General features: G+C 55.2%; 2 protein-coding genes across 3 annotated transcripts in view; both read right to left on the reverse strand.

Moving 5' to 3' along the window:
* Window positions 1-13,524, reverse strand: part of KCNN1 (potassium calcium-activated channel subfamily N member 1) — a 40,869-nt gene extending 27,345 nt beyond the window's left edge. For both annotated transcript variants that reach the window (XR_004254561.1, XM_032208377.1), the window contains exon 1: window positions 13,460-13,524. The gene's annotated coding sequence lies outside the window, so the exon portion shown is untranslated. The remainder of the gene's footprint in view (window positions 1-13,459) is intronic.
* Window positions 13,525-16,765: 3,241 nt separating this feature from the next.
* On the reverse strand, window positions 16,766-24,150 carry CCDC124 (coiled-coil domain containing 124). Its single transcript, XM_032208409.1, has 5 exons — window positions 24,051-24,150; window positions 20,707-20,883; window positions 18,546-18,735; window positions 18,322-18,433; window positions 16,766-18,119 (listed from the first exon to the last, which is right to left on the reverse strand). The coding sequence occupies exons 2-5, from the start codon at window positions 20,863-20,865 to the stop codon at window positions 17,915-17,917; spliced, it is 666 nt and encodes a 221-aa protein (XP_032064300.1). The 5' UTR covers window positions 20,866-20,883; window positions 24,051-24,150; the 3' UTR covers window positions 16,766-17,914.
* Between the last annotated feature and the right edge of the window lie 898 nt (window positions 24,151-25,048).

Here is a 25,048-nt window from a genome sequence, read left to right on the forward strand (position 1 = left end):
CTTTAAAGCTACACCAGCTACCTTGACAGGCAAGGCTGACTTTTCCGGGAGCAGAGCTGCAGCCAAGGGGACTTTCCCCGAAGGAAGGAGAGGAGCTTCCAGGGCGTGTGGTCTGCGGTTGTTGGCTCTGGAGCTGCACCAGCGCGGCTGCTTTGGCACCGACCAGAAGCTTAAAAGCGGTTGAGCCACCCGTGGCAGCATAAATAGGATCGTCACCACGAAAGCCTGGCTGGAGCAGCGGTGAAAACCTCAGGAGGGGCTTCCCGAGGCCGAGCCCCGGAGGCTGCCCTTCGGGGTGCAGGGAAGGTTGGTCCCTGGGAATCCAGTGGAGGCAGACTCCAGCGTATGACACAAACGTTATGTTGCTAAGCGAGACAGTCGTTAAGGGAGCTCTGGTCCACTTGACGTCCTTTCCTACCACCGTTGTTAAATGGATCCCTGGAATTGTTTAGTAACACAGCCGTAAAGGGAATCTGGCTTCCCGTTGATTTGGCTTGTCAGGGGGCCACAAAGGGCCTCATCGTCACCTGCTCCCCCAGGACAGAGCAGCCGTCATCAGGTGACCTTGGGAGGCTACAGCGGCCATAAGTGTGAAAAACAGTCGTAAGTCCCTTTTTCATTGCCATTGTAACTTTGGATGGTCATTAAACGGGTTGTCGTGAGCCTGAGGACTACCTGCATTGCGTCGGGACCACTCCTGAGGTACAAAGCTCAGAGAAGCAGCGGGAGAGAATTAGGATTAGGATTACTTTATTTATAGCGGGAGAGAATCCCCACCAGACCCTTCCCTGGCTCAGGGCTAGGGGCAGAAATCCCAGGGGAGGGGAGGGGGGGCTTGTATCAGGGCCCCGGAGGATTTGACTTTACAGGGGTTGCATTGGGGGTGGGGGGCGTGTGGGGGGGGGGGAGGCTCACAAATGAGAACTGAAGCCCCCCCGTCAGAGTGCATGGCTGACCACCCCAGAGTAACAAGGAGGATGGCAGAAGCTCCGTCCTGCCTAGAAATTTCTCTGACCCTGATTGTTTTCTTTGAGATGCAACATCCGAATGAAGCCCCTGCAGGAAAATAGCCAAGCTAGCAATAGCAATTAGACTTATATACGGCTTCATAGGGGTTTCAGCCCTCTCTAAGCGGTTTACAGAGTCAGCATATCGCCCCCACAGTCTGGGTCCTCATTATAGATAGATAGATAGATAGATAGATAGATAGATAGATAGATAGATAGATAGATAGATAGATAGATAGATAGATAGATAGATAGATAGCAATAGCAGTTAGACTTATATACCGCTTCATAGGGGTTTCAGCCCTCTCTAAGCGGTTTACAGAGTCAGCATATCGCCCCCACAGTCTGGGTCCTCATTATAGATAGATAGATAGATAGATAGATAGATAGATAGATAGATAGATAGATAGATAGATAGATAGCAATAGCAGTTAGACTTATATACCGCTTCATAGGGCTTTCAGCCCTCTCTAAGCGGTTTACAGAGTCAGCATATCACCCCCACAGTCTGGGTCCTCATTTCACATAGATAGATAGATAGATAGATAGATAGATAGATAGATAGATAGATAGATAGATAGATAGATAGATAGATAGATAGATAGATGATAGATAGATAGATGATAGATAGATAGATAGATAGATAGATAGATAGATAGATAGATAGATAGATAGATAGATAGATAGATAGATAGATAGATAGATAGATAGATAGATCTATAGATGATAGATAGATAGATAGATAGATAGATGATAGATAGATAGCAATAGCAGTTAGACTTATATACCGCTTCATAGGGCTTTCAGCCCTCTCTAAGCGGTTTACAGAGTCAGCATATCGCCCCCACAGTCTGGGTCCTCATTTTACCCACCTCGGAAGGATGGAAGGCTGAGTCAACCCTGAGCCGGTGAGATTTGAACAGCCGAACTACAGCTAACAGTCAGCTGAAGCGGCCTGCAGTGCTGCACCCTAACCACTGCCCCACCTCGGCTCTAGAGTACCAAATTCCCCCCCCAGGCACAAACCTTCTAATCTCATAATCTCATCCAGTCTAATGTGAGGAAGGAATTGGGGAGACATGATGGCAGCCTTCCAACATCTCAGGGGCTGCCCCAAAGAGGAGGGAGTCAAGCTATTCTCCAAAGCACCTGAGGGCAAGGCAGAACGCAATGGGTGGAAACTAATCAGGGAGAGAAGCAATCTGGAATTAAAGAGCAACTTCCTGACAGTGAGGAAAAATTAGAAACTGTGGTTGCTCCCATCACTGGAGGCTTTTCAGAAGAGACTGGATAGTCAGCTGTCTGAAGCGGTATACTAGGGTCTGCTGCTTGAGCAAGGGGCTGGACTAGAAGACCTCCAAGCTCTACTATTCTGTTATTTTAATTGTATTGGTCTCTCCCATCTCTGTTATTTTGTGATTCTGTTATTAAATCAATCCTCTTGCCCAGTGAGGAGGACAGTAAACAGTGGGACGGCTTGAGGGGGCTCCATCAATGGACGTTTTCAGGAAGAGACCGGACACCTACTGGTCTGGAATGGTAGCGGATTTCCTGCCTGAGCACAAAGTTGGACTAGATGATCTCCAAGGTCCTTTCTGTTATTCGGGCCCCATGTGAAGGACTCCCTGTATGCAAACCCTTCCACCTTGAGAGATCGCCTGCTGCCAATTACCTCCACCAGACCGATTAGATCGCACAGACTAGGCCTCCTCCGAATTCCATCAGCCAGCCAGTGTCAACTGGCGACCACTCGGAGGAGAGCCTTCTCTGTGGCTGCTCCGACCCTCTGGAAGGAACTCCCCGTGGAGATTCGAACCCTCACCACCCTCCAGGCCTTCCGCAAAGCCCTTAAAACCTGGCTGTTCCGACAGGCCTGGGACCAAAGAACTGTTGCCCCCGTCTCGAATTGGTATGACTATTGTGTTTTTAAATTATGCATTGTTTTTATGTCGTTTTAAATTCTTGTTTGTATCCCCCTTCCCTGGTTGAGTTGTGAGCCGCCCTGAGTCCCCTTCGGGGAAAAAGGGCGGCATATAAATAAAATCAACATCAACATCAACACCTAATCCTGTCCCAGGGTCTGGGGAAACTTTCTGCCTTCGCTCACAGAAGCTCCTCCCCACATTGTCACCCCCACCCCCACCCCCGCAAGCCTTGAAGGGTGTTTCAGAGAAGGGCCCCATGGCCAGTGGGTGAAGGGGAAGGAGGCTTCTGCAGCAATCCCAGGCACAAGCGGAGGGGGCATTCCAAGGATGTTCATGTGTGATGGACACACACACACACACGTTTCCTGCTTTAGCAATAGCAGTTAGACTTATATACCGCTTCATAGGGCTTTCAGCCCTCTCTAAGTGGTTTACAGAGTCAGCATATCGCCCCCACAGTCTGGGTCCTCATTTCACCCACCTCGGAAGGATGGAAGGCTGAGTCAACCCTGAGCCGGTGTTGTCATATAACTCCTTGTGTAGGTGTGGCGGTCACCCATGGCCCAGTGCATAACAGGGCATGCGCAGCCACGCTGAACCACACAGGAAAAAACAAACTCCATAACATCCTGATAACCTGATAGTGCATAACATAACATCCTGATAGTTTGCTCTAGATGTGCCTTACCCAACGACGCCCAGGATTTGATCATATATAGACAGAACTTCCCTGAGCAGTAGATTAGCAATTGTAGTTTGACAGGCTGTCTTAAATCACATGCTGATTGCTCCTCCTGCCTTTGTCCTATCTCAATAAAAGGGGCTCCCAGACCCCAATCTGGGTCGCCTCATCCCGGGAAAGCTCGTGTCCGTGTCTTTTCTCAACATTGGCCTCATGAGCGAACCACGGGTACTTCACAAGCCGTTGAGATTTGAACCGCCCAGCTGCAGAACTAGCAATCAGCTGAAGTGGCCTGCAGTGCTGCATTTAACCACTGCGCCATCTCGGCTCATGCCACCCCCTTGTCCCACCAGATTTCAAGCGTTTGAATTGCCTCCCCCCATGAACAGCCCAGGAGATCCTCTTCAGATGAAGCATCCAGGGGCATCTGAAAGCCCCTCCTGCCAGACCTGAAGGCCTTGGGCCAGGCAGCCCCTTCCACCGCCCTGGGATGCCCTGGAGGGGAGGCTGGCAGAGGTGGCAGCATGGGAGCCCCTCCCATCCAGCGTTCCTGGCTGCCCTTCTTGGCCCTGCACGCGCCCTTCTCCACACCCCTGCCTGGCAAGGGCACCCACTTCCCTGAGGAATTGCACCACCGGGAGGGCAAAGAGGATGTTTGACAGACAGGCAGTCAAGGCTTCCATCTGGGAAGAGGAGAGTCTCTGAGTCAGACGCCTCGGCCAAGGCCACTGCCAGGAAGGCACCAAAATACCTGCCACCCCCACCCCCCCAGTACAGAGGAGTCAGAAAGAGACGTGAGCTGAGGGGGGGGGGATTAAAAGTCACAGGAGAGGCCGAGCTGCCTTGTCCATAAATCCCGCTGTGGCTGAGCGTTCTAGAACATAGAATAAGAAGGTTGGAAGGGACCTTGGAGGTCTTCTAGTCCACCCTGCTCCTCAGGCAGACAAGTGGCTGTTCTGAAGAGCCTCCAGGGATGGAGACCCCCAAAACCCCTGGAGGGAAGCCGTTCCAATGGTGGATTGTCCTCACTGTCGGGAAACTCTATGGCAGTGTTTCTCAACCTTGGCGACTTTAAGTCCTGTGGACTTCAACTCCCAGAATCCCCCAGCCAGCATAGCTGGCTGGGGGAATTCTGGGAGTTGAAGTCCACAGGACTTAAAGTCACCAAGGTTGAGAAACACTGCTCTATGGAGATTCTCCGTCCTCCAGGTCACGGTTGCCCCAGAGGTGTTTCTACAAGAGGCAGGTAGGCTGGTTTTTCTTTTGAGGACATTTCCCTTCTCACCCAAGGAGCTTCTTCAGTTCTCCAGAAGCAGCTTCTTGGATGAGAAGTGAAAGATCTTCAAAGAAAAACCAGAAAAGTCTACCTGCCTCTTGAAACGCCCTCAAAACCCTAGAAATGGTGATGGACTTTAGGAGAAACCCTCCCCTACTACCACCTCTTACAATGCTAGACAATCAAGAGTGGAGACCTTCTATTTCTTCTTCTTCTTTAATCTTTCTGTTTAGAACTTCTAAGGTTAAGACAAAGAGTAACGGTGATAATGGGCATCCTTGTCTCGTGTCTCTCTTTATTTCAATAGAATCTGTCAATTCTCCATTCACCATCGTCTTTGCTGTTTGTTTATGATACGCCATTCGTATGGTTTGGATAAATTTCTTACCAAAGTTCATCGGCTCCAATTGTGGAAACATAAATTGCCAGTTCACTTTGTCAAAGGCCTTCTGTGCATCGAGAAACATCAAAGCCATTTGTTTTTCGGGATGAGCCTCATAGTATTCCAAAGTATTCAAAATCATTCTCATATTGCCTTTAATTTGTCTCTTTGGTAAAAAAAAAAAACCATTTTGGTCTGAGTGGATGAAGCTATTTAAGTATTTTTTTGAGTCTCTCTGCTAATATAGATGCAAAAAGCTTATAATCTGAATTTAATAAAGAAATTGGTCTATAATTCTTAGTTTGTGTTAAATCTGTCTCCCCCTTGGGTAGCAATGCAATGTCTGCTTCTGACCATGATTTCGGTATTCTGCTCTCAGATATCACTTCATTCATGACTTCTAAGAGTGGGAGAGTCAAGGTTTCTTCAAATGTTTTGTAGAGTTCCCCAGGTAGTCCATCCGGACCTGGGGCCTTTCCATTATTTTGTTTTTTAAGTGCTTCCGTTAGCTCCATCATTGTTATTTTACTTTCCAACATTGTTCTAGTTTCGTCTGATATCCGAGAAAGATTAGCATCCTGTAAATACTTTTTAACTCCTCCCTCTTCCACTTTCTTTTGTTCATAGAGCTTAGCATCGTAGTCTTGTATAATTTTTTTCCCCTCAGTGTTTCCATACTGAATTTGTCCTTGTTCATCTCTTAATTGGAATATTTTCTTTGCTTCTCTCTCTTTTTTCAGCTTATATGCCAACCATCTGCCTGGTTTATTCGCATTTTCAAAGTAATTCTGTTTATTGCCTCTACTTTTTTGTGCCATTCTTCCTTTTCTAATAGATCCATTTTATGTTTGATTATATCCATTTTTATTTTAACATCTTTTTTTTGTGTAACTCTTTTTCAAGTATCTTATAGTCGTTATCTAGAGCTTTATGTGTTTGTCTTTTCTTTGAATTTCTCTTCCTTGTGTAGTCTATTATCAGACCTCTAGTGACAGCCTTCATTGTATCCCAAAGATTCTGCATTGATGTGTCTTCTTTCCTATTTTCTTTAAAGAAAAGGGCTAGTCTTTTTCCATTTTTTGTACAAAGTCTTTTTCTTTCAATACGGTATTATTTAATGTCCATCTAGATCTTGTCCTTTGGCCTTTCCATTTAATTGTGATTGGATTATGGTCTGCTCCAATCTCAATTTCTTGTACATTGCAAATCAACTCTGCTGAAGCCCATATCATGTCAATTCTGGAGAATGATGAATGTCTATTTGAATAAAAAGTATATTGTTCTTTTTTAGTATTTCTCTCTCTCCATACAGCTTTTAAATTTATTTCATCTGTCATCCTGAAGAAAGATTTCGGAAGCAATTTTCTATTTATCTTTGTTGTTTGGTGTGTTTTGTAGTCCATGTTCTGGTTTACAATGCCATTAAAATCTCACATCATACAAATATCAACATAGTCCAAATCCGAGATTTTTTTGTGCAATTTTTTTTATAAAATTCATCTTATTTTCATTAGGGGCATAGATTCCAATTAGAAGTGTTTTTTTTATATCCATAATTTCCACCATCAAGATTCTTCCCTCTTCATCTGCGTAGATTAATTTTGCTGCAATATTATCTTTAATATAGAAGATCACTCCTCTTTTCTTGCAATTTGCCAGTGTAGTAAACATTTTCCCAAGCTTTGGTTGAGTTAGTAGATGTTCATATCTCTTTTGAATATGTACTTCTTGTAGGCAGATTATGTCAAGTTTTAACTTTTCTAATTTATAAAATGTTTTCTTTCCATTAAGTCCATTAATATTGATTGCAATCATTTTTCTTTCCTCCATATTTATTCTTTATATACAGGGTTTATAGCTCTAGTCGATCTGGGTTCTCGTTTTTCTCTGCAGCTTACACCTCCCACCACACCTTCTTCTTTCTCAATTCCACCTACAGCTCCTTCTACTTTTCCAGTCTCAGTTGTAGTTGCCTCCAGTAGTTGTGCCACTAGATCATCTTTCCCAGTTTTCTCAACCGTTTCTCTGAAATATTCTGCATAGAAAGCTTCTGCCTCATCAATTGTATCTATCCTGTGTCTTTGTCCTTGCCATGTAAATAGTAGAAAATATCTACAGACCTCTCGCATCCTGGACATAAATTGTTTCAACTCCTACCCTCAAAACGACGCAATAGAGCACTGCACACCAAGACAGCTGCAACCGTTTTTCCCAACACCATCCCTCTGCTAAAGAACGAATCCCCTTACAGTCAAACTCTTCACTGAGGCTACACTACTTATTACTATTAGTCTTCTCATCGTTCCTATCCCCCATCTCCCCCCACTTATGACTGCAGGACTGTGGGTGTTGTGCCTTATGATTCTTGACAAATGTATCTTGTCTTTTTATGTCCACTGAGAGCATCTGCACCCAAGACAAATTCCTTCTGTGTCCAATCACACTTGGCCAATAAAGAATTCTATTCCTATTCTATTCTTTAAAAAAGCCCCTTTGGGACACTGTTCTAGGTTGCTCCTCTCCTTGATTAGTTTCCATCTGATGCTTCTTGTCTCTCTTTCAGGTGCTTTGGAGAATAGTTGGGCCCCCTCCTCTTTATGGCCACCTCTCAAGTACCAAAAGTTTGCTCCAGATTCCACCAGACCCCTTAATATCATTTCATTTCATTTTCATTTATTAAATTTCTATGCCGCCCAATCCTGGAGGACTCCGGGCGGCTTACAGAAATGAAAAAAGATTAAAAAGAATTATTAAAAACAACAAGGTTAAAAAGGGAAACACAACAAACACCCAATCAGGAGGGGGCTGGACCTCAATCAAGGGGTCAACAGTCCCAAGCCTGCCGGAAAAGCCAGGTTTTAATGGCTTTGCGAAAGGCCATGAGAGTGGGCAGGGCCCGGATCTCAGGGGGCAGCTCATATCAGAGAGCGCCGTTACTTACAGCCCCCTTACTTACGGGAGTCTCTGTGCCTAACCTGACCCCCTTGCTGGCTTTCAGGAACCTGCTCTTGAAAACATAGCCAGAGAGAGAGTAAATGTGGTTCCCAACTCTTAACCCCTCTTAATCGTTGCAATTCTTTTAGTTTTCTTATTTTATGCGTTGGTGGTTCTCTTAGCCGATAGACCTGGGATGGAAGCAATTGGTTTTAAATGGGTATTTGGAATGGTTATTACACTGCATTCTCTTCAAGCAGCCAAGAGAATTCAGATCGCCGTGGGGTGCAAGTTTAAGAGACAAATGTGGGGCGTCTGCCCTGGATGGAGTCCCCCACAGACTGGCAAAGCTGGCTGGGGAATTCTGGGAATTGAAGTCCACATCTTAAACTTGCTCTGGCTAAGAAACATTGCTGGAAGCAGATATGAAAAGCTGTATCAGCCGGGCCACTATGGGGGTGAGGCCCCACAATGTGTGGGCTCTTCCCACTGACACATGACGGAAGGAATGGGTTCTTCATGACCTCACCAATAGCTGACCCTAACCCTAGCCAAGCCTGGTTCTCACATGCTTCCCTCTAATGTCATATCAGCATCATAAGTTGTGCATTTTACATTCTTCTCACCTCTCTTTGGAGAATTTTTAATAGAAGCCGCCTTCTGTCATTCAGTCAGGCAGTCATATAATTAAATTCTGGTCGCCAGTTTTGTTTGACACGATATAAAAAAGAGGTTGAAAAGAATGCAGAGAACAGCAATGAAGACGATTAGGGGACTGGAGGCCAAAACATTGCAGGAATTGGCTAATTTAATGGAAAGAAAGACTGGTGGTGACATGACAGCCGTCTTCCAGTATTTGAGGGGCCTCCACAAAGAAGAGGGGGAGGGAGGTCAACCTATTTTCCAAAGCACCAGAAGGCAAACTAAGAAACAATGGATGGAAACTAATCCAGGAGTGAAGCAACTAGCAGTGAAAGGAGAAACTTCCGGACAGTGAGAAAAATAAACCGCTGGAACAGAAGTTGCCTCCAGAAGTTCTGGGTGTTCCATTACTGGAGGCTTTCGAGAAGAGACTGGATAGTCAGCTCTCTGAAATGGTATACTAGGATCTCCTGCTTGAGCAGGGGGCTGGACTAGAAGACCTCTAGGGTCCCTTCCAACTCTATTATTCCGTTATTTTAATTGTATTGGTCTCTTCCACCTCTGTTGTTCTGTGCTTCTTCTTAAATCAATCCACCTGCCCTGGGGCCAGGACGGCTCAGTTCCTTGGCAGTTACCATGAAGAAGAGCAGATTCCCTGAGATTCCCGACCGTTTGGACCTGACTCCCCATCTTAAAGAGAGTCTTGGGGGGGGGAGGTTGGGGGTGTGGAAAGGCACCTGTGTCCCCTTTCACTTTCTGAGCTTTCCAACCGAAGGAAGAAGGAAGGACCCTTCAAGGGCAGACAGAGGCAGTCCTCCACCTACGGCCACAACTGAACCCACAATTTCTGCTGCTAAGCAAGACAATGGTGAGTTTTTTCCCCCGTTTTCACAATGTTTCAGGCCGCAGTTGTTAAGTGAACCACAGTCATTAATTGAATCCAGGTCTCCCCCACTGAGTTCACCTGCCAGAACTGGCTAAGAGGGTTACCAAAGGTGACCCTGGGATGCTTCAACAGGTGCACGTACATGCCAGTTGCCAAGCATCCAAATGTGGACCAGGGGACTCTGGGGGGGCTGCAACGCAACAGCAGCGGTTGTTAAGAAAAGCGTCGTAAGTCACTTTCTTCAGCACCGTTGTGGCTCCAAACGGTCGCCAAAGGTTTGACAGTCGGGGGCTGCCTGTACTGATCTCCACAATAAGGGAGAGGCTTTAAATCTTCTCCCCGGTCCAAAGGCTGGTGGCCCCCATCCTCTGTGGGGAGAGTCTGGGTCCCCCTGAGCAAGGAATGCCAGGAGGGGCACAAAGGACCACCCGCCCTCTGCTGCAGCCCAAACTCCCCCCACGGGGCCGCCTTGCCCGTCTCCCAAAGTCGGAAAGCCAGGGGAGGTTTGGATCTGTGCCAGGGGAGACCCCCAAGGAGGGTCTTTCCCAGCATGGCCTCTCCCGCCTTCCTCCCCCCCTCTCCCTCTTCTCCTCGCCCACCAGAAACGGCTGTGGGGATTCCCGTCACTGCCACCATCTGCCAGCCATTCATTCCCCAAACAAAGGAGCAGCTATTAATAAACACGCTGGAGAGGACTGGGGAGGGGGGGGGGGGCTACTGTAGCCCTGCTTGGAGACGGTTCCTGTGGAAATGAAAACACTGCCCCAAAACAGCCCCCCCTTGGCTGCCCACCTGCCGCCCCTGGCAGAGGGATCAAAAGAGCCGCTGGGCAGGGACTCGGCCCCTGGGGAGGGCTGGCTGCTAAGGGCAGCCTTGGGCTGGAAAGAGAAGGGGAGGGGTCTCCTCGGCTGCTGGTGGAAGCCCTCCCCCCCCTTTCCCAGTTAGAAACTCCCCAGGGGCCGGGCGGGGCTGCCAGGCAAAGGCGGCCTTGGCTGACGGCTGGCGCATGGGTTTCCCCCATGATGAAGGGCTCAGAGAGGCCTTTTGCAAAGGCAGCTGGGCAGGACTAAGCCTTTTATGAAGCTCCATGTTTCTGATCCACACGGAATAAAGGCGGATTCCGGGCGTCCCAATCCAGAGCGAGGATCCGGCCCAGCCAGCCAGACCGGGCGGGGCGTGACGCCACGGGCAAACAACGGCTTCCCTCCTCAACCCGTTTCCAGTCCTCATGACTTTGGGGGACGGCCAGATTAAGGGGGCGCCACGGAAGCCCCCTTGTGCTGAGCAAGCCCATGGCCTTCCGAGGCCTCTCTCTTCCAGGCGGGTCTGGGATCCCCCTGGCCGAACAAGGGCACCGCTCACCCAATGGCCGCCCACAGGCCTCAGGTCAAGCCTTGTGCCCAGGAAGCCCCCAGCTCAGCTCCCTCAGGCCAGCCGCAGCCCAGATGCCAGGGGGGCGAAAGGCTCCAGCCCCCTGAGCTCAGGAGGGGAGCCCCGCTTCCTCCCTCCCCCCGTCTGGCATATTTCCTGTTTCCCCTCAGGAGATTCTGAAAACGAGGGGCCCTTCGTGCTCCCCGGTTCTTTTATGGCAGACGTTTCATTGCCCAAAGTAGGGAGCTGTGCGAGTAGCCAGCATTAGCAGTCCTAGCACTGATGATGTTACCTAGTTTGGGCACTGAAACGTCTGCAAGGGAAAAAACACAGCTGAGGGAGCCCAAGGACCCCCCCTCCCCAAAGTTCAACTCTGATCTGCAAATATTCTCCTTTATTAAATCCTGAAAGACCCCTCCTCAGGGCCAGGGACCCCCGCGTGCCCTTTGGAGGATCTCCTACAGAGGCCTTGCCCAAAACTGGCAGGAACATGGTGCCAGGGATACAGAGGCCTCACCCTGGCACAAGAGGCCATGCTCGGGATTTTAGGAAAGGGAGCAAACTCTGGACATCTCTGCCCATCGGAGGTCTGTGCTCTTCCCAGCCACCCAGGGCCAGAAAGACAAGTACCCCTGCTCTCTCTGCCAGGGTGGGGGATGGGATGCCCCACCCACAGGCCACGCAGCAATTCACCCACCCAATACAGGGGTGTGTAAACGGGCATCCCCAATCTATCTTAGTGAACCTGCTGAGCCCCGTGGGGGGGGGAGGGGGTGTCTCTCTGCCATCACAGACCCCTCCAGGCCAGATGGGCTGTCATTCCCTGCACAGGAAATTTAAGATTGGCTTGTTGTGCCTGAGGGATAAATGAGTTTTTCCCCACCTCAAGATTAGCAGGAGCCTCAAGAGCTTAAGGGCAGCGCCCTTCCTGGGCAAGGTTAAGATCCGCGGACTTCAATTCCCAGAATTCCCCCACCTGCATTGGGAATCATTTTTATTTATTTATTGAATTTGTCTTTTTTTTAAATTTTATTTTATTTTATCAATTTCATATATACATTCACAATTATATGATCTCATAACTGTTATTAATAATATGTATTTATAACAATTTTTTCCCTACAGTTGACAATATACTTGAAGATTGCTTTTTTAACATCCCATAGATCCATCTTATCTTACAACGGTCCTACTTCTTCTTCCCTCCCTCCCTCTTTCCTTCCCTCGTTTCTTCTCTCCTACTCCCCTTCCTTCCCTCCCTCCTTCCCCTTCCCTCCTTCTCTCCTTCCCTCCTTCCTTCCCTCCTTCCTTCCCTCCTTCTCTCCTTCCTTTCCCCCTTCCTTTCCTCCTTCCTTCCCCCTTCCTTCTCTCCTACATTCCCTCCTTTCTTTTCTCCTTCTCTTCTTCCTTCCCTCCTTCCTTCCCTCCTTTCTTCTCTCCTTCTCTCCTTGCTTCCCTCCTTGCTTCCCTCCCTCCTTCCTACCCCCCTTTCTTCTCTCCTTCCTTCCTTCCTCCTCTCCTTTCCCTTCTCTCCTTCCCCTTCCTCCCCTTTACCCTTCCCCTCTTCTTCCCATTCCTCCCCTCTTTCCTACTCTTACATTTGTATGCCGCCCTCCTCGCTCTCCAGAACAGCAGGAAGTTTTAAAATGCTTATTAGCTTCTCCCGGAGATGCTCTTTTCATCTCTTATATTAGATTTCGGCATATTAGATGGTGTCTTTTTCCGCGAGGGGATGTTAGGATTAAGTCAACCCACAAAGTCTTGCAAAGGATCAAAAGACACAATTCAGGCGAGGGGAGGGGAGGGGAGGGGGCTGCCAACTCACCCAGCCACACAGAAGGGAAGCTGCTGGACAAATCCCACCACATACGTACCCCCCCCCCGGCCCAGCCCGCCTGCCCAGTGGGAAATAGCAGTCACGGGGCAGGGGGGCTGCGGTGCACGTTTCCTGCCCCCCCCGCACGAGTGCCCGGGGCGGCTGCTAAGGGAGAGGCAGCGGAGGGGACGGGAGGGAGTCCTGAGCGGGGGAGGGGGGGCTTTGAGCGGCGGCAGCCCCAGAAAGACTCCCGGCCCTTTGGGCTGCTCCTGGCGATGCCAACTTCGGCAAACTTGGGAACCCCGAAGTGCAAACGCGACACCCACAGCGCCACCGCAAGTTGCCCCCCGCCACAGCTCGGGGCAGCTTTTTTTTGGGGGGGAGACGCCACCACCAGCCGCGGAGAGCAGGAGGGGTCCGGGCACAAACGCTCGCCTCGCCCCGGCGAAAGGCAGAGCGCGCGGCGGGAGGAGTCGCAGCCCGCGAGCGCCCCTTCTCTGCCGGCGCCGAGGCCCCGCCGCTCGCCCTGCGCCAATACCTGCTCCGTCCTCCGCGAAGCTCCAGCGCCGCCGCCGCTCCGCCCGCCAGCCGGGAACAAAAGCCCCGCCGCGCCCCAGCAGCCGGGATCCCGCCCTGCCGGAGAGGAAGCCCCGGCGGCGGCGGCGGCGGCGGCGGCTCGGGGAGGGGGCGGGGCTCCTGCCTGGAGCCCCCGGGATGGCCTCGCCTGGCAGCGGGCGGCGGGCGGGGCTCCTTCCCGCCAGCCAGCACGTCGAGGGAGGGGCGGGGCCGGGCTTTCCCCGAGACCCCCGCCCGCCCTCGGGACCCGCAGCCGGGGAAGCCCCTCTCCTCCTCGCAGAAGCCAGCCAGGCGGGGAGGGGCCGGCGGGGGGGGCGCTGCGGCGGGGTCCCCTTCGGGGCGGGCGGGCTCTTCCGAGCCGCGGCACCGGCAGCGCGGTCCGGCGGTGGGGAGAGGCAGCGAGCGGTGGGTGGCCGGGGCCTTGCGGCTCCGGGCGCCGTGACCCGCCGGACAGAGGCGAGCACAGGAGCCTCCGCGGGAGCTCCCGCCCGATCCGCGCCCCCGGGCCGCCCGCAACGGCTCTGCCCCTGGGAGAGCGGGGTCTTCCCGAGAGGGCCTGGGCGGCTCTGCCGGGGCTCCCGCTCACCCTCGGCCCCCCAAAGACACCCGCCCCCTCCGCTGCCCGCCCCGGGCGAACAAAGGAGCTAAAGTGGCCGGGGCTCGGGCGGGGAAGGGACGGGACCGGGGCGAGGGCCTCGGGCGTCGCCTGCCCCGCAGAGCAGCAGCCGCGGGATCGGGCCTCGCAGAGCGGACTGCAGAACCGAGTTTCGCCCGAGCGAAGCGCCCGAGGCAACCCGGCTCTTTCTCCCCCCACTAGGGCAGCGGAGGAAGCGCCGGGGGCTGGGCCGCGAAGAGAGGAGGGGAGCGGCCGCCTCTCCTCCTGCCGAGAACCGCTTCCCATCAAAGGAAAACCGGACTCGGAGGGGAGAAAATTGTTCCCCGCCACCATCACTAAAGCCCAGAGCTGGTCAGCCGAGCGACGGGGCTCCTTCGGCCGGGCAGCCCGAGGGGGAGCCGCTTCCTCAGCCCCAGGGCGGGGGCCACCAGAGGCAGCGGGTGTCGCCCCCGAGGAGCCTTGGCTGAGTCGGGGCGCCCTCTCGGCTCTTCCGGGCTTTTAGGCGGCAACTCCACCGTGGCTCCCCCGGGAGGCCGGCGCAGAGCAGCGGAGGAAGGGAGCGCCACAACGGCCGCTGCCGAGCCCTCCTCAAGGGCGGCCCCTCGCAGAGGCCGCCTGGCCCCCTAAGGCTCCCCGTTTGCAGAAACGGCGCCCCCGGGAGAGCCGCTGGGGTGCGGGGAGGCCGCGGCAGGAGGACCCCGCAAGCATCATCGGGAGGCAGCTGGGGGGCTCCCGGGGTGCCGGAGGGTCAGCGGGCGCTCCGGTCCTTCCAGGGCAGACGCTGCCGCCCCCCACCACCTGCCCCACCCCCCGCGCTCCCGGTTTCCTCCGCCGCCGGAATCTGCCGAAGGGACCGCGCGGTGTTCGTGGGAATAAGAAAGGGGCAGGGAGGGTCTGTTTGGGGTCAAGGCGGCTTCTCTCTGTCTCCCCCCTGCAGAAGGGCGGCCGAGGGGCAGAGAAGCCGAGCGCCAGGCCTGCTGTGGCCGAACTCCCTCCCTCCCCCCCCTCCGGTGTGCGCTCCCAGCTGCCTCCACGGGCCGGCGGTTCCGGGGGTCTTTGCTGCCCAGCGGCATCTCGCAACTGCAGCGGGTCTCTTGCTGGGGGTCCACAGCCCCCCCACCCCCGCCCAACCGAGGCCCGCGGCTGCCCGTGTTTTCTGGAGGGCGGAGGGCTCCCAGTGGGGGATCTGCCCGGCCAAGCACGGACCCCCCGAACCTCGCATCGCCCTGACTGGCAGAAGGCCGAGCCGGGTGGCCTGTGGTGAGCGCCTCCCGGGACTCCGGAGTCCCAAAGGGCCGCTTGCCAGGGGACCCGTCTAGAAGGGAAGCTGGGCTTGCATCGTGGATGGGGAACCCCCCCCCCCCCGCATCAAAGTCCGCTTTCAGGAGGGGGGGGAACTACTTCAGGGCCGCAAGCCGAAGGGCCGATCCCTGCTCGCGCCGCATCGCCCCACCCCACCCTCCGCGCTTGGGAGGAGTCCTCGGGGGTCCTCTCCCCTCCCAGCACAGCCGTCGGGAGACGGTTGGGGGTCCCCGCTGGAAAAGGGCTTCCTTTTCCGCCAAGGAGCCAAAAATAACCGCGATGCAAGAGGTTCCTGCGCCCCCGCTGCCCCTTCTCCCCCGCTTCGCTCGGGGAAGCCCGGACTCTGCGGAGGAATCCCGCCCGCGACCGCGTGACTCTCCTCCCCCCGCCCGGCTTCCCCCCTCCCTCCCTCCGCGCCTCTGCAGAGGGAGATGCCCCGTTGCCATGACAACAAGGCTGGCCTGGACCACTCCGCCTTCCTCCGGGAGGACTGGAGTAAGGCTGCCAATCACCAGCATCTCTCCTCCCCCCCCCTCCAACAGCAGAGGGCTGGGAGGGGGGCCGGGTTGGAAGGGCCAAGGTCCTGGGGGAGTCCCCCCCCCACTCTGCTGCAGGAAGGGGTGGGGCAGAGTGCAGCCCCTCCATCAAACCCGGGTGGCTTCAGGAGGAGGGGAGGGGAAGTAGGAACCCCCAGGGAGCTGCAGTGGGGGGGGCACTAGAAACCCAGCCCCCCCCCTGCAGAAAAGTGCTGCTGGGGAAAGGGGGGGGCAGCCCTCTCCAGGGCCCCCTCCAGGCAGAGGGAGTTGAACCCTTCCGCATTGAAGGCAGCTGCTTTGGGGCCTGAACAAAACGAAACAAATTATTGGTTAATTTTAATTCGAATTTTTTCAAAAAATGTCATTGTCAATTCTAATTGGGTTTGTTTCGGATATTCTATTTAATATTTTTTTTAACTTTTGTATTATGTTTTTCTTTTAATGTTGTAGGCCGCCCTGAGTCCTTGGGACAGTGTTTCTCAACCTTGGCCACTTGAAGATGTCTGGACTTCAACTCCCAGAATTCCCCAGCCAGCGAATGCTGGGAGTTGAAGTCCGGACATCTTCAAGTTGCCAAGGTTGAGAAAGACTGCCTTGGGAGAAAGGTGGCATATAAATCTAATAAACCAAACCTTTGCGCCCCCCCAGCCCCTCTTCTAGCACCCCAGGGAGGTTGTTGGGGGGGAAGGACTGATGTAGTGGGGTCAGGCTTTTTGGGGGGGGGAGGGGGGGAATATGCTGCCTGCCTTTCAAGCCACCAAGTCCCATGAGGGCAAAGACCAGCTGGGCGAGAGAGAGCAGTGGAGGGCAGAGGAGGCGGGCACAATTCTCTTTATTTCATCCTGGGGTTGAGGTATCTGTCCATGTTTTAAAAGTCCAGAACTTTCCCTGAACGCGTGGGAAGCGGCAGTGGGAGGGGCCAGCTGGCACAGGCCCCCCCCCGGCCTTCCCTGCAGATGGTCTTCCGAAGGCCCCAGTGGGGGAAGGGGAGGCTCTGCTGGCACAGGTGCCCACGGATGCCAAGGCTGGCCAGAGGCGGTGGCTGCTCCTCCCAGCCCAGCTCTGGCCCAAACTGGCTCCCGCTGGCTCAGGGTTCAAGTCAGGCAAATGGCACTCTGTGACCCAGAGGGCAAAGGCCCCGTGAGGGTTGAGGGGAGGGGGGCCAGGAGCTGCCAGAGGTGGGAAAGGGCAGGAGGGCAAAGAGAGGGAGGAGGGGGCACAGCCAGAGGTCAAAACTGGCACCCACCAGACAGGGTGGCAGCAGGGCCCCCAGGAGAATCCCCCCACTCTCTATGGGGCAGGTTTTGCCCTTCTTTGTGGGGGGGGGGGGATGGAGAAGGCAAGACCAGCCCACCCCAGGGGGCCTCCACGGCCGGAGTCATTAAAGGGCAGGGGGCTGCTAGGGGGTTCCCAGGTCAGCAGAAGAGGCAGGGGTCTTTGGGGGAGAAAGGGGCCGAAGACAGCCCCGCTCTGGGCCCCCAAAGAGAAGCAAAGGAGGGCCAGCTCCGCCCCCTGCAGGGGTGGGGAGGGCAAAAGGGGCCCAGGCCAGAATCCTGACCCCGGCTGCAGAAGGGGGTGGGGGGGGAAGCCTGCACCTCAAGGGGGCCTCCTGCGTTGGGGGTCTTCAGGAGAGGGCAGAACTGGGGGTGGGGGTGGAGCTCCCCCAGCCTCCCTGGGCTGGATAGCTGGATGGGGGAGGGGGAGCAGGGCTGCCCCCCATTTCAGGGGGGGAGGGTACAAGGAAGAACAGGAGGGGGAGCATCCTGGGAGGAATTCGCTCCCCCCTCCCCACCAGCTCAGGAAGGGGACTGGGCCGCAGGGGGCAAGTGGGCTCCGGTCTCTCGGGGGGAGGCACTCCCTGCCCCATTCCCAAGGGGGCCCTACCTGCCCTCCAGGGCACGTGGGGGGAGAGCGGAAGGGGAACGATGGGGGGGGAGGGGTTTTTCCAGTCCTGGGGGGGCCCTCATTTCTGGCTGTTGTAGGAGGCGTGGCGCTGGTTCATGGGGTTCTCGGGGGCCTTCATCCACTCCTTCTTCAGCAGCTGCTTCAGCTGGGAGAGACGCATGTTGGGGTTCTCCTGCTTCAGGCGGGGGAGGGTCTCCTCTTCGAAGGCCGAGAAGGCCGCCTTCATCCGGCGCTCCGGGTGCCGGTCTGGGTCCTCGGCCACGCTGTAGGGAGGGGAGTCCTCCGGGTCAGTCCTTCCCCACCTGCCCCCCCCCACCGCAGAGGCCCCCCATCCCCAGGAACGGCTCCTCTCCTCTGGCGCCCAGCAGCCCCCCCCCGCCCCGGCCCAGATGCCGCTTTCCAGCCCCTCCAGGAGAGTCCCCAACTGCAAGGGGCTCCCGCAGGAGTGCTGACCCCCAGCCCCACCTGAGCACCGCGATGGCCTCCTCGATGGTGCGGGCTTCCACGGAGCCCTCCTCCAGCACCCGCCGGTTCAGGTTCTCCTCCAGGGGCAGCTCCAGGTGGCTCTTCGGCTTCTCTGCCGGGGGGGGGAGGAGAAACGGCAGGGTTAAACCCTCCCTGGGGGAAAGGCCTCCTCCGTGCCCGGCCCTCGGGGTCCCCTCCCCAGCCCCCACGGGGGTCCGGCTCACCCCCGGCGGCCACGTCCGTGCTGTCCTTCAGGTCCTTGCGGAGGACCTCGTCGATCTGGGCCCGGGTGACCTTGGTGGGGCCGGGGGGCTTGGGTGCCCTGCCCTTCAGCTTGGCATCCTCCTCCTCCAGCAGCCGCTGCAGCTCCTTCTTCCGCTCCAGCTGCTCCAGGCGACGCTTCTCCCGCTCCTCCTGCCCCCCCCCAAAAGAACGGCTGCTCAGAAAAGGCCCCTGAGCCTCTGGGGACCCTCAATGGGACCCTCCAAGGGCTCTGGAGGGGGGGGGCAGGACCAACCGCCTAAGACAGAGGTGGCAACCCCCCCCATGTCTCCCCCAGAGGCTGCAAGATCCGTCCCTTCCAGGCCACTGACCTCCACCCCCCCCCTTCCTTCAGGCTCCCTCTGGAGTGCAGCTGCCTGGCCTGGTGAGCCTGGCCTCAGCCTCTCTGCCCCCCCCCACCCTCCCTCCCCCAGGGGAGCTCAGGCAGTTCTGGGGGTCTTTATCCCCCTCCCCCCCCCGGAGGTCTTTCTCCAGGCCCTGCAGGCCGAAGGGAGCCTTTCCTCAACCTGCCTGGGGCTCCAGGAGGCCTTGAGAGACCCAGGGCTGCATTGGCTGTTCTGCCCGACCGGCGGGAGGTGGCTGGTGGGGCTCCAGGGCACAGGATCCCCCCGAGGTCTCCTCTCCGAGAGGGGCAAAGCTCTCAGGGTTCTGGGTTCAAGGTTTCCTTTTTCAAGGCTGCCTGGACAGCTTCTCTCCTTTGCAGCCTCGGCAGTTGGGGGTGGGGGGCCATGAGGGGGACGGTCCCCAAAGGGACTCCGGGGGGGGGAGGGGAGCCCCGGCCGTTGCTCCTTGTGCAAATTCTCTGAACTGGGCAGAGCAGCCCCTCCTCATCTCTGCGGGCATCCAAGTTTCCTCCTCCACCTGCCCAAGTCTCCAGTTTAGTCGGCCAGTCACGCCCCCCCCCCCATTGCCCCTCTTCGGCCCAGATGCCAGCCTAACCTCGCCCACTGTGAAGTGCCAAACTTCATGTGCTTATCCAATGTACCTGGCTGCTTGTTTCACCCAAGGAGGCTCAGGCGGAATGAAAGGGCTCCAGCCATTAAAGCCTATTATGGAATTGGCAACGGAGGACTCGCACTCGGAACAAGACTGTGTGTGTGAGGGGGGGGAGGGAGATAGTTTGGTCTAGTGCAGTGTTTCTCAACCTTGGCCACTTGAAGATGTCCGGACTTCAACTCCCAAGCATTCGCTGGCTGGGGAATTCTGGGAGTTGAAGTCCGGACATCTTCAAGTGGCCAAGGTTGAGAAACACTGGCCTAGTGGTTAAGGCACCAGGCTGGGAGGCAGGGGGCGATGAGTTCCAGTCCTGCCTAAGGCATGAAAGGCAGCTGCTGGGGGGGGGGGGGGCTTGGGACAGTCCTCCTCTCTCTCAGCCCAGCCTACCTCACAGGGCTGTTGTGGGAAAGCGGGAGGAACGAGAGGGATGCATCTGGAGTTACTAGCCAAAGGAATAAAGGGGGGGATGCCAGTGAAGAGGGTCGAGGCGGAGGGGTGGTGAAGCCGCTGCCGGGGCTGGCGGGGAGACCTTCGGGGGGGGCTTCCTCCGAAGGCAGCTGGAATTCCTTGGTTCCCCCTTGAAGGCCTTTCCCTTCCCATCCAAGAAGCCCCTTCAGCTCTGAATGAAGAAGCTTCCGTCTGAACTGGAGAAGCTTCCTGGATGAGAAGGGAAACGTCTTCAGGGGAAAAGAAAGCCCAGCTGCCTTCCCAAAGAGGACATTTCGAGGGCCTTCCGGGAGGCCGTGAAGGTCGGGGCCAAACTCCCCTGGAAGGGAGGGGCGGGGGGAGCCTGAGCACAAGCTTTGTGCCATGGGTCCTATGAGGTGGGGCTGTACTGGGAAAAGCGGCTGGGGGGGCACAGGGCGGACTGGCAAAGGGCAGTTGCTTCGGTGGGCAGAGCCCCTGCCGCCGCCTCCCTTTTTCCTCCGCCTGCAAGCAAAGGGAGCCCTGGATAAACAGCCTGCACTGCCTGAAACCCAGGCCTCCCCCAGAGCTCTCGGGGCCCCCCGGCCACTCCAGGGTCCTCTCTGCCCCTCAGCATCCCTGAATTCCCCCATTCCAGCGCTGGGGCTCCCCCCTCCCTCCCGAGGGAGCCGGCCGGAGTACCTTCCTCTGCTCCTTGCGCATGACGTGCTTGTCCTCGTCCTTCCAGAGGGCATCCTCCAGCTCTTTCTGGCGCTTGGCATCAGCCGCCGCCTTGGCCTCGGCCTTCCTTGCCCGGGCAGCGGCCGACTTGGTGTTCTCCCCTTGGAACTTCTTGGGCATCCCGCAGGGTGCTCGCGCCTGCGCAGCCGGCCAGAAACAGAAGGGGGTTAAAGGGGCTGCGCCGGGGGCCGCCCCCCTCCTCCGCTCGGCCCTGTGCTCCACCAGCTGCCAGCCTGACATTCGCTATGGAAGTGGGGGGATGACGACTGAGTGTTGGGGGGGAAACCAAAGGAAGGAGAGACGGAAGGCAATCTGGAGACGCCCCAAGGCCCCCACCCGCCTCCCCAACCTCTGCAGGGACAGCGGCCAAAACGCCTCCTCCGAACGGGACTTGGACAAGGGGGAGATATTGGGGAGGGGGAGAGGGAAGGGGAAGTTAACCTCAAGGGATTTTCTCTTCCTTCTGCCTTCGCTGACTGGAACCGAACCGCTTGGCTTCTAGTCAAAGGAACCTTTTCCCCACCGATGGAGTCGGGAGTCTTTCCTTCTCAAGGCCCCAAGTTGGCTGCCTTGGGAGGGAGGAGTGACAGCCCCCATCATCCTGAGCCAGCATGCTTGGGAATCTTGGATTTCCCCTCTTTCCCCCCCTCCTCCTTTTATTTAACTTGAGAAGAAGTAAGTAGCAATTTTGGTGTCTTTTAACTCAAACTATGTGGCGTAAATATACATAATATATAAATGCAATACAGATGGTCTTTGGCTTACAATTATGACCAGAATCTCCGTGGCCGAGTGAGGGGGGCCCAACTGTACAATCTTTTTTTGCTACCATTGTTAACCCAAAGGTTAACAATTCTCAGGGGCCAACTGGACTCCCTTTCTTTTTCCTTGAAGACGTCTCACTTCTCATCCAAGAAGCTTCTTCAGTTCTGACTGAGTGGTGGAGGATGGAAGGATTTATACCCCTTGCTGTCCTCTCGGAGAGTCCCTGAGGCCGCTTGGGGGTCCATCTGCCCCCTCAGGAAGCCAATGGAGGTGTAATCTTCTTGGAACTGAATATAAACCCTTCCATTTCCCCCCCATCCGGGCAGAGCTGAAGAAGCTTCTTGGATGAGGAGCGAAACGTCTTCAAGGAAAAACAAGAGAGTCCGGCTGCCTCCTGAAAAAGCCCTTTGGGGCAACCAGGACCTGGAGGACGGAGAATCTCTACAGACATTCAGCTATACGCCTTTTGAGATGACCATGGTCATTAAGCGAGGTTCTGCTGTCTGGGGGTTGGTGGTATTGAGTGTGCTGCTTCCCCCACTGACTTGGCCAGAAGCTGCCTGGGAAGGGAGCAGGGAGGATGTGGCAACTGCCATAAATACACACGCTGATTGCCAGCCGCCTGAGATTCTACCCCATGGTTGTGAGGATGCTGCCGTGGCCGTGTGTGTGGGAAACGGTCGTAAGTCACTTCTTTCGGTGTCATAACTGAATGTATTGTTGTAAGTCAAGGACTGCTTGTACAGATAAGCCTCGGGGTCTCTAAGAGATGCCTCTGTAACAGGGGTGTCAAACTCAAAGCCCAGGGTCTGCATCCGGCCCATGGGGGGGGGCTAAGACCTGCCCCATGGGGCTGCCCTGGAAGCAGCAAAGGACGGGCCCACGGGGCCTCTGCCAGCCAAAACGGAGTTCGGGTGGGGCTCCGTTTTCCGTCTCAGAGGGCCGCAGGAGGCCGTCGCAGCCGAAAACTGATCCCAGGGGAATCAGGCCACGCGCGTTCCCCCCGAACCCCGTTTTCTCTGGCGGAGGGCTAGCAAAACAAAATGTTTCCCCTTCTGCATTTGAGCCTCAAGAAGGGACAGAAAGGGAGAAGGGAAAGAGGAAGGAGGAAGAAAAAAGAAGGAAAGAGGGGAAGGTAGGAGAAGGGAGAGGAAAAGAAAAAAGGGAAGGGTAGAATGGGAGGGAGGGAGGCTCTGAGGGAAATCCTGCCTTACCCCTTGGCCCCCACAGGTGCCCCTGACCCCTGTGGGTGTGGAACTGGCCACGCGCACCGGAGGCCAAACACAACCCCGGTGGGCCCCTCAAGGGAATTGGGTTTGAGACCCCCGCTCTCCCAGCTTCTCTGGGCTTCCCCCTGGAGGCAAAGGCCGAGGGGGGGCAGGACAGCTGGGCTCAGCCGCTCTTCTCCAGGGGAACAGAAGCCGGGAAGAAGAGGCTCTGTGTTGCAGCTCCTTACAGCCGGACCTCGCTTAACAACCACTCGCTCAGGGACCATTCAAGGTTACAGCAGCACTGGGGGAAAAAGCGACGGACCTACGACCGATTTTCACACTGACGACCGTTGCAGCACCCACCCACCCCACCCCTCGGTCACGTGATCAGAATTCAGCCACTTAGCAACTGGCTCATACTTACAACGGTTGCCGTGTCCCTGGGTGTGTGTGTGTGTGTGTGTGTGCCATGCGATCAGCTTCTGCGACCTTCCGACCCGCAAAGTCAACGGGGAGGCCAGATCCACTTAACGACCGTGTTACTAACAACGGCAGGGATTCACTCAACAACTGGGGCATGAAAGGTCATAAAACGCAATTGAACTAATGCAAAGGAAATTTTTTTTGGGGGGGGGCCCTCCACTGTGGTCCTACGTAGAGATGTGCAGGCAGGATCCGCACCAGAGTGGGCCACTCCCCTCAAAGAGGCTGGGGGGGGGGGGGGGTAGAGAGACCCTCCCTGGGTGTGTCTGGAGGGAAGGGGAGGTCCAGAAGAGGCCCGACATGGGGGGAGGGGGAGTGATGGGTTGGGGGGCGGGATGTAAAACTACCTTTCCTGTAGGAGGCAGAAGGTGGGAGGGGGGGGGGAATCCAACCATACTTAAATCTCCTCCCCCCCCCCCCACACACACACAACCATTCTCCCCACAGGTGGGAAAAACACCCCAAAGTCAACCCGTCCCAAGTGGGATTAATGGCCTGCTCTGGGTTCGAAACGCGTCTCCCTCCTCCCAAACCCCTCCTTCTAAAGCAGTGTTTCTCAAGCTTGGCCACTTGAAGATGTCCGGACTTCAACTCCCAGAATTCCCCAGCCAGCATTCGCTGGCTGGGGAATTCTGGGAGTTGAAGTCCGGACATCTTCAAGTGGCCAAGCTTGAGAAACACTGTAATCTAAAGGGGCTCCCGGGCGTTCCTCCCCCCCGCCCATCCCATCCCTCCCCGGGGCTCCTTCTCGGGGCTCCTTCTCGGGGAGGAGAGAGGGCCGGCGGGAGAGACGGCGCCTTCCCTCCTCTCGGCTCGGGGACGGGCTCGACCCGCTGCAGCCCCTACCTGCCGCCGCCGCCGCCGCCGCCGGGGAAGTCGCAGCCTTTGGGCGTCACGGCGCGCCCCGCCCCTCAGGCCGGAAACGACCGACGACTTCCGCTCCTCCGCCGCCATGTTTTTTTAAAAAAAATAAAAATATTCTTTTTTATTTTCAAAACAAAGAAAAACAAAACAGCAGATGCAAAAAGCTTTCCTCAGTTTCATCCAGCATGTCCTTTGGCTACAAACTTTTGTGCATCCCAAACCCCTCCTTTCTAAAGCAGTGTTTCTCAACCTTGGCCACTTGAAGATGTCCGGACTTCAACTCCCAGAATTCCCCAGCCAGCTGGCTGGGGAATTCTGGGAGTTGAAGTCCGGACATCTTCAAGTGGCCAAGGTTGAGAAACACTGGAGTATACAACACTTACAATGTGGCATATTCAACTCCAGAAATAGTTTTCCATTGTTAATCCAAGTAGTTATTGAACATTTCAATTCATATATGTTTCAATTATTCATTACATCATCATTAGTCCCTTTAACATATTGTAGGAAGTTTTATCACCCAGCCCTCTCCCAGAAAAATGAAATATCCTAGGAAATATTGAAAAGGCAGAATATTTCTCTGGATGTGAAAAGAAAGGAACATGTTTTAAAAGACAGAATAGCTGCCTGTAGCTTCCTGCCCATCCCCACCTTGTTAATGGGCCATTAAGAAGGCCATGCTAGTCCACTTTACATAATAAAGACTTCTCCACTTCAGCTACAGGAAAGCATGATAATATTGGCCCCAACTGACCACATGGCATCTGAGAACTCAACCAAACCTGGATTCAAAATACAGCCCAGAGAGTTGCCCTTGCATGGCCCCATGGGAGTCTGACAACCAATCAGAGTGCATTTCTTTCACAGGAACAGGAAGCAGAGAGGTGGGACTGATCAGGTTATAAAAAGCCTAGCAAGCCCCTTCCTCAGCCCTTCTCTTTTCTCCACCAACATTGAAGCATGTGATCCCCTTTTCTGTT

This window comes from Thamnophis elegans, chromosome 1 (genome assembly GCF_009769535.1).
Source record: "Thamnophis elegans isolate rThaEle1 chromosome 1, rThaEle1.pri, whole genome shotgun sequence".
NCBI lineage: Eukaryota > Metazoa > Chordata > Lepidosauria > Squamata > Colubridae > Thamnophis > Thamnophis elegans.

What these genes read in the sequence shown, in the direction of transcription:
- CCDC124 (XM_032208409.1), bottom strand. Translation starts at nt 20,865, where the DNA reads ATGCCCAAGAAGTTCCAAGGGGAGAACACCAAGTCGGCCGCTGCCCGG. An exon ending in TGCGCAAGGAGCAGAGGAAG is followed by an intron (nt 18,736 to 20,706) that starts GTACTCCGGCCG and finishes GGGGGGGGGCAG; the next exon opens with GAGGAGCGGGAGAAGCGTCG. An exon ending in GAGGCCATCGCGGTGCTCAG is followed by an intron (nt 18,120 to 18,321) that starts GTGGGGCTGGGG and finishes CCCTCCCTACAG; the next exon opens with CGTGGCCGAGGACCCAGACC.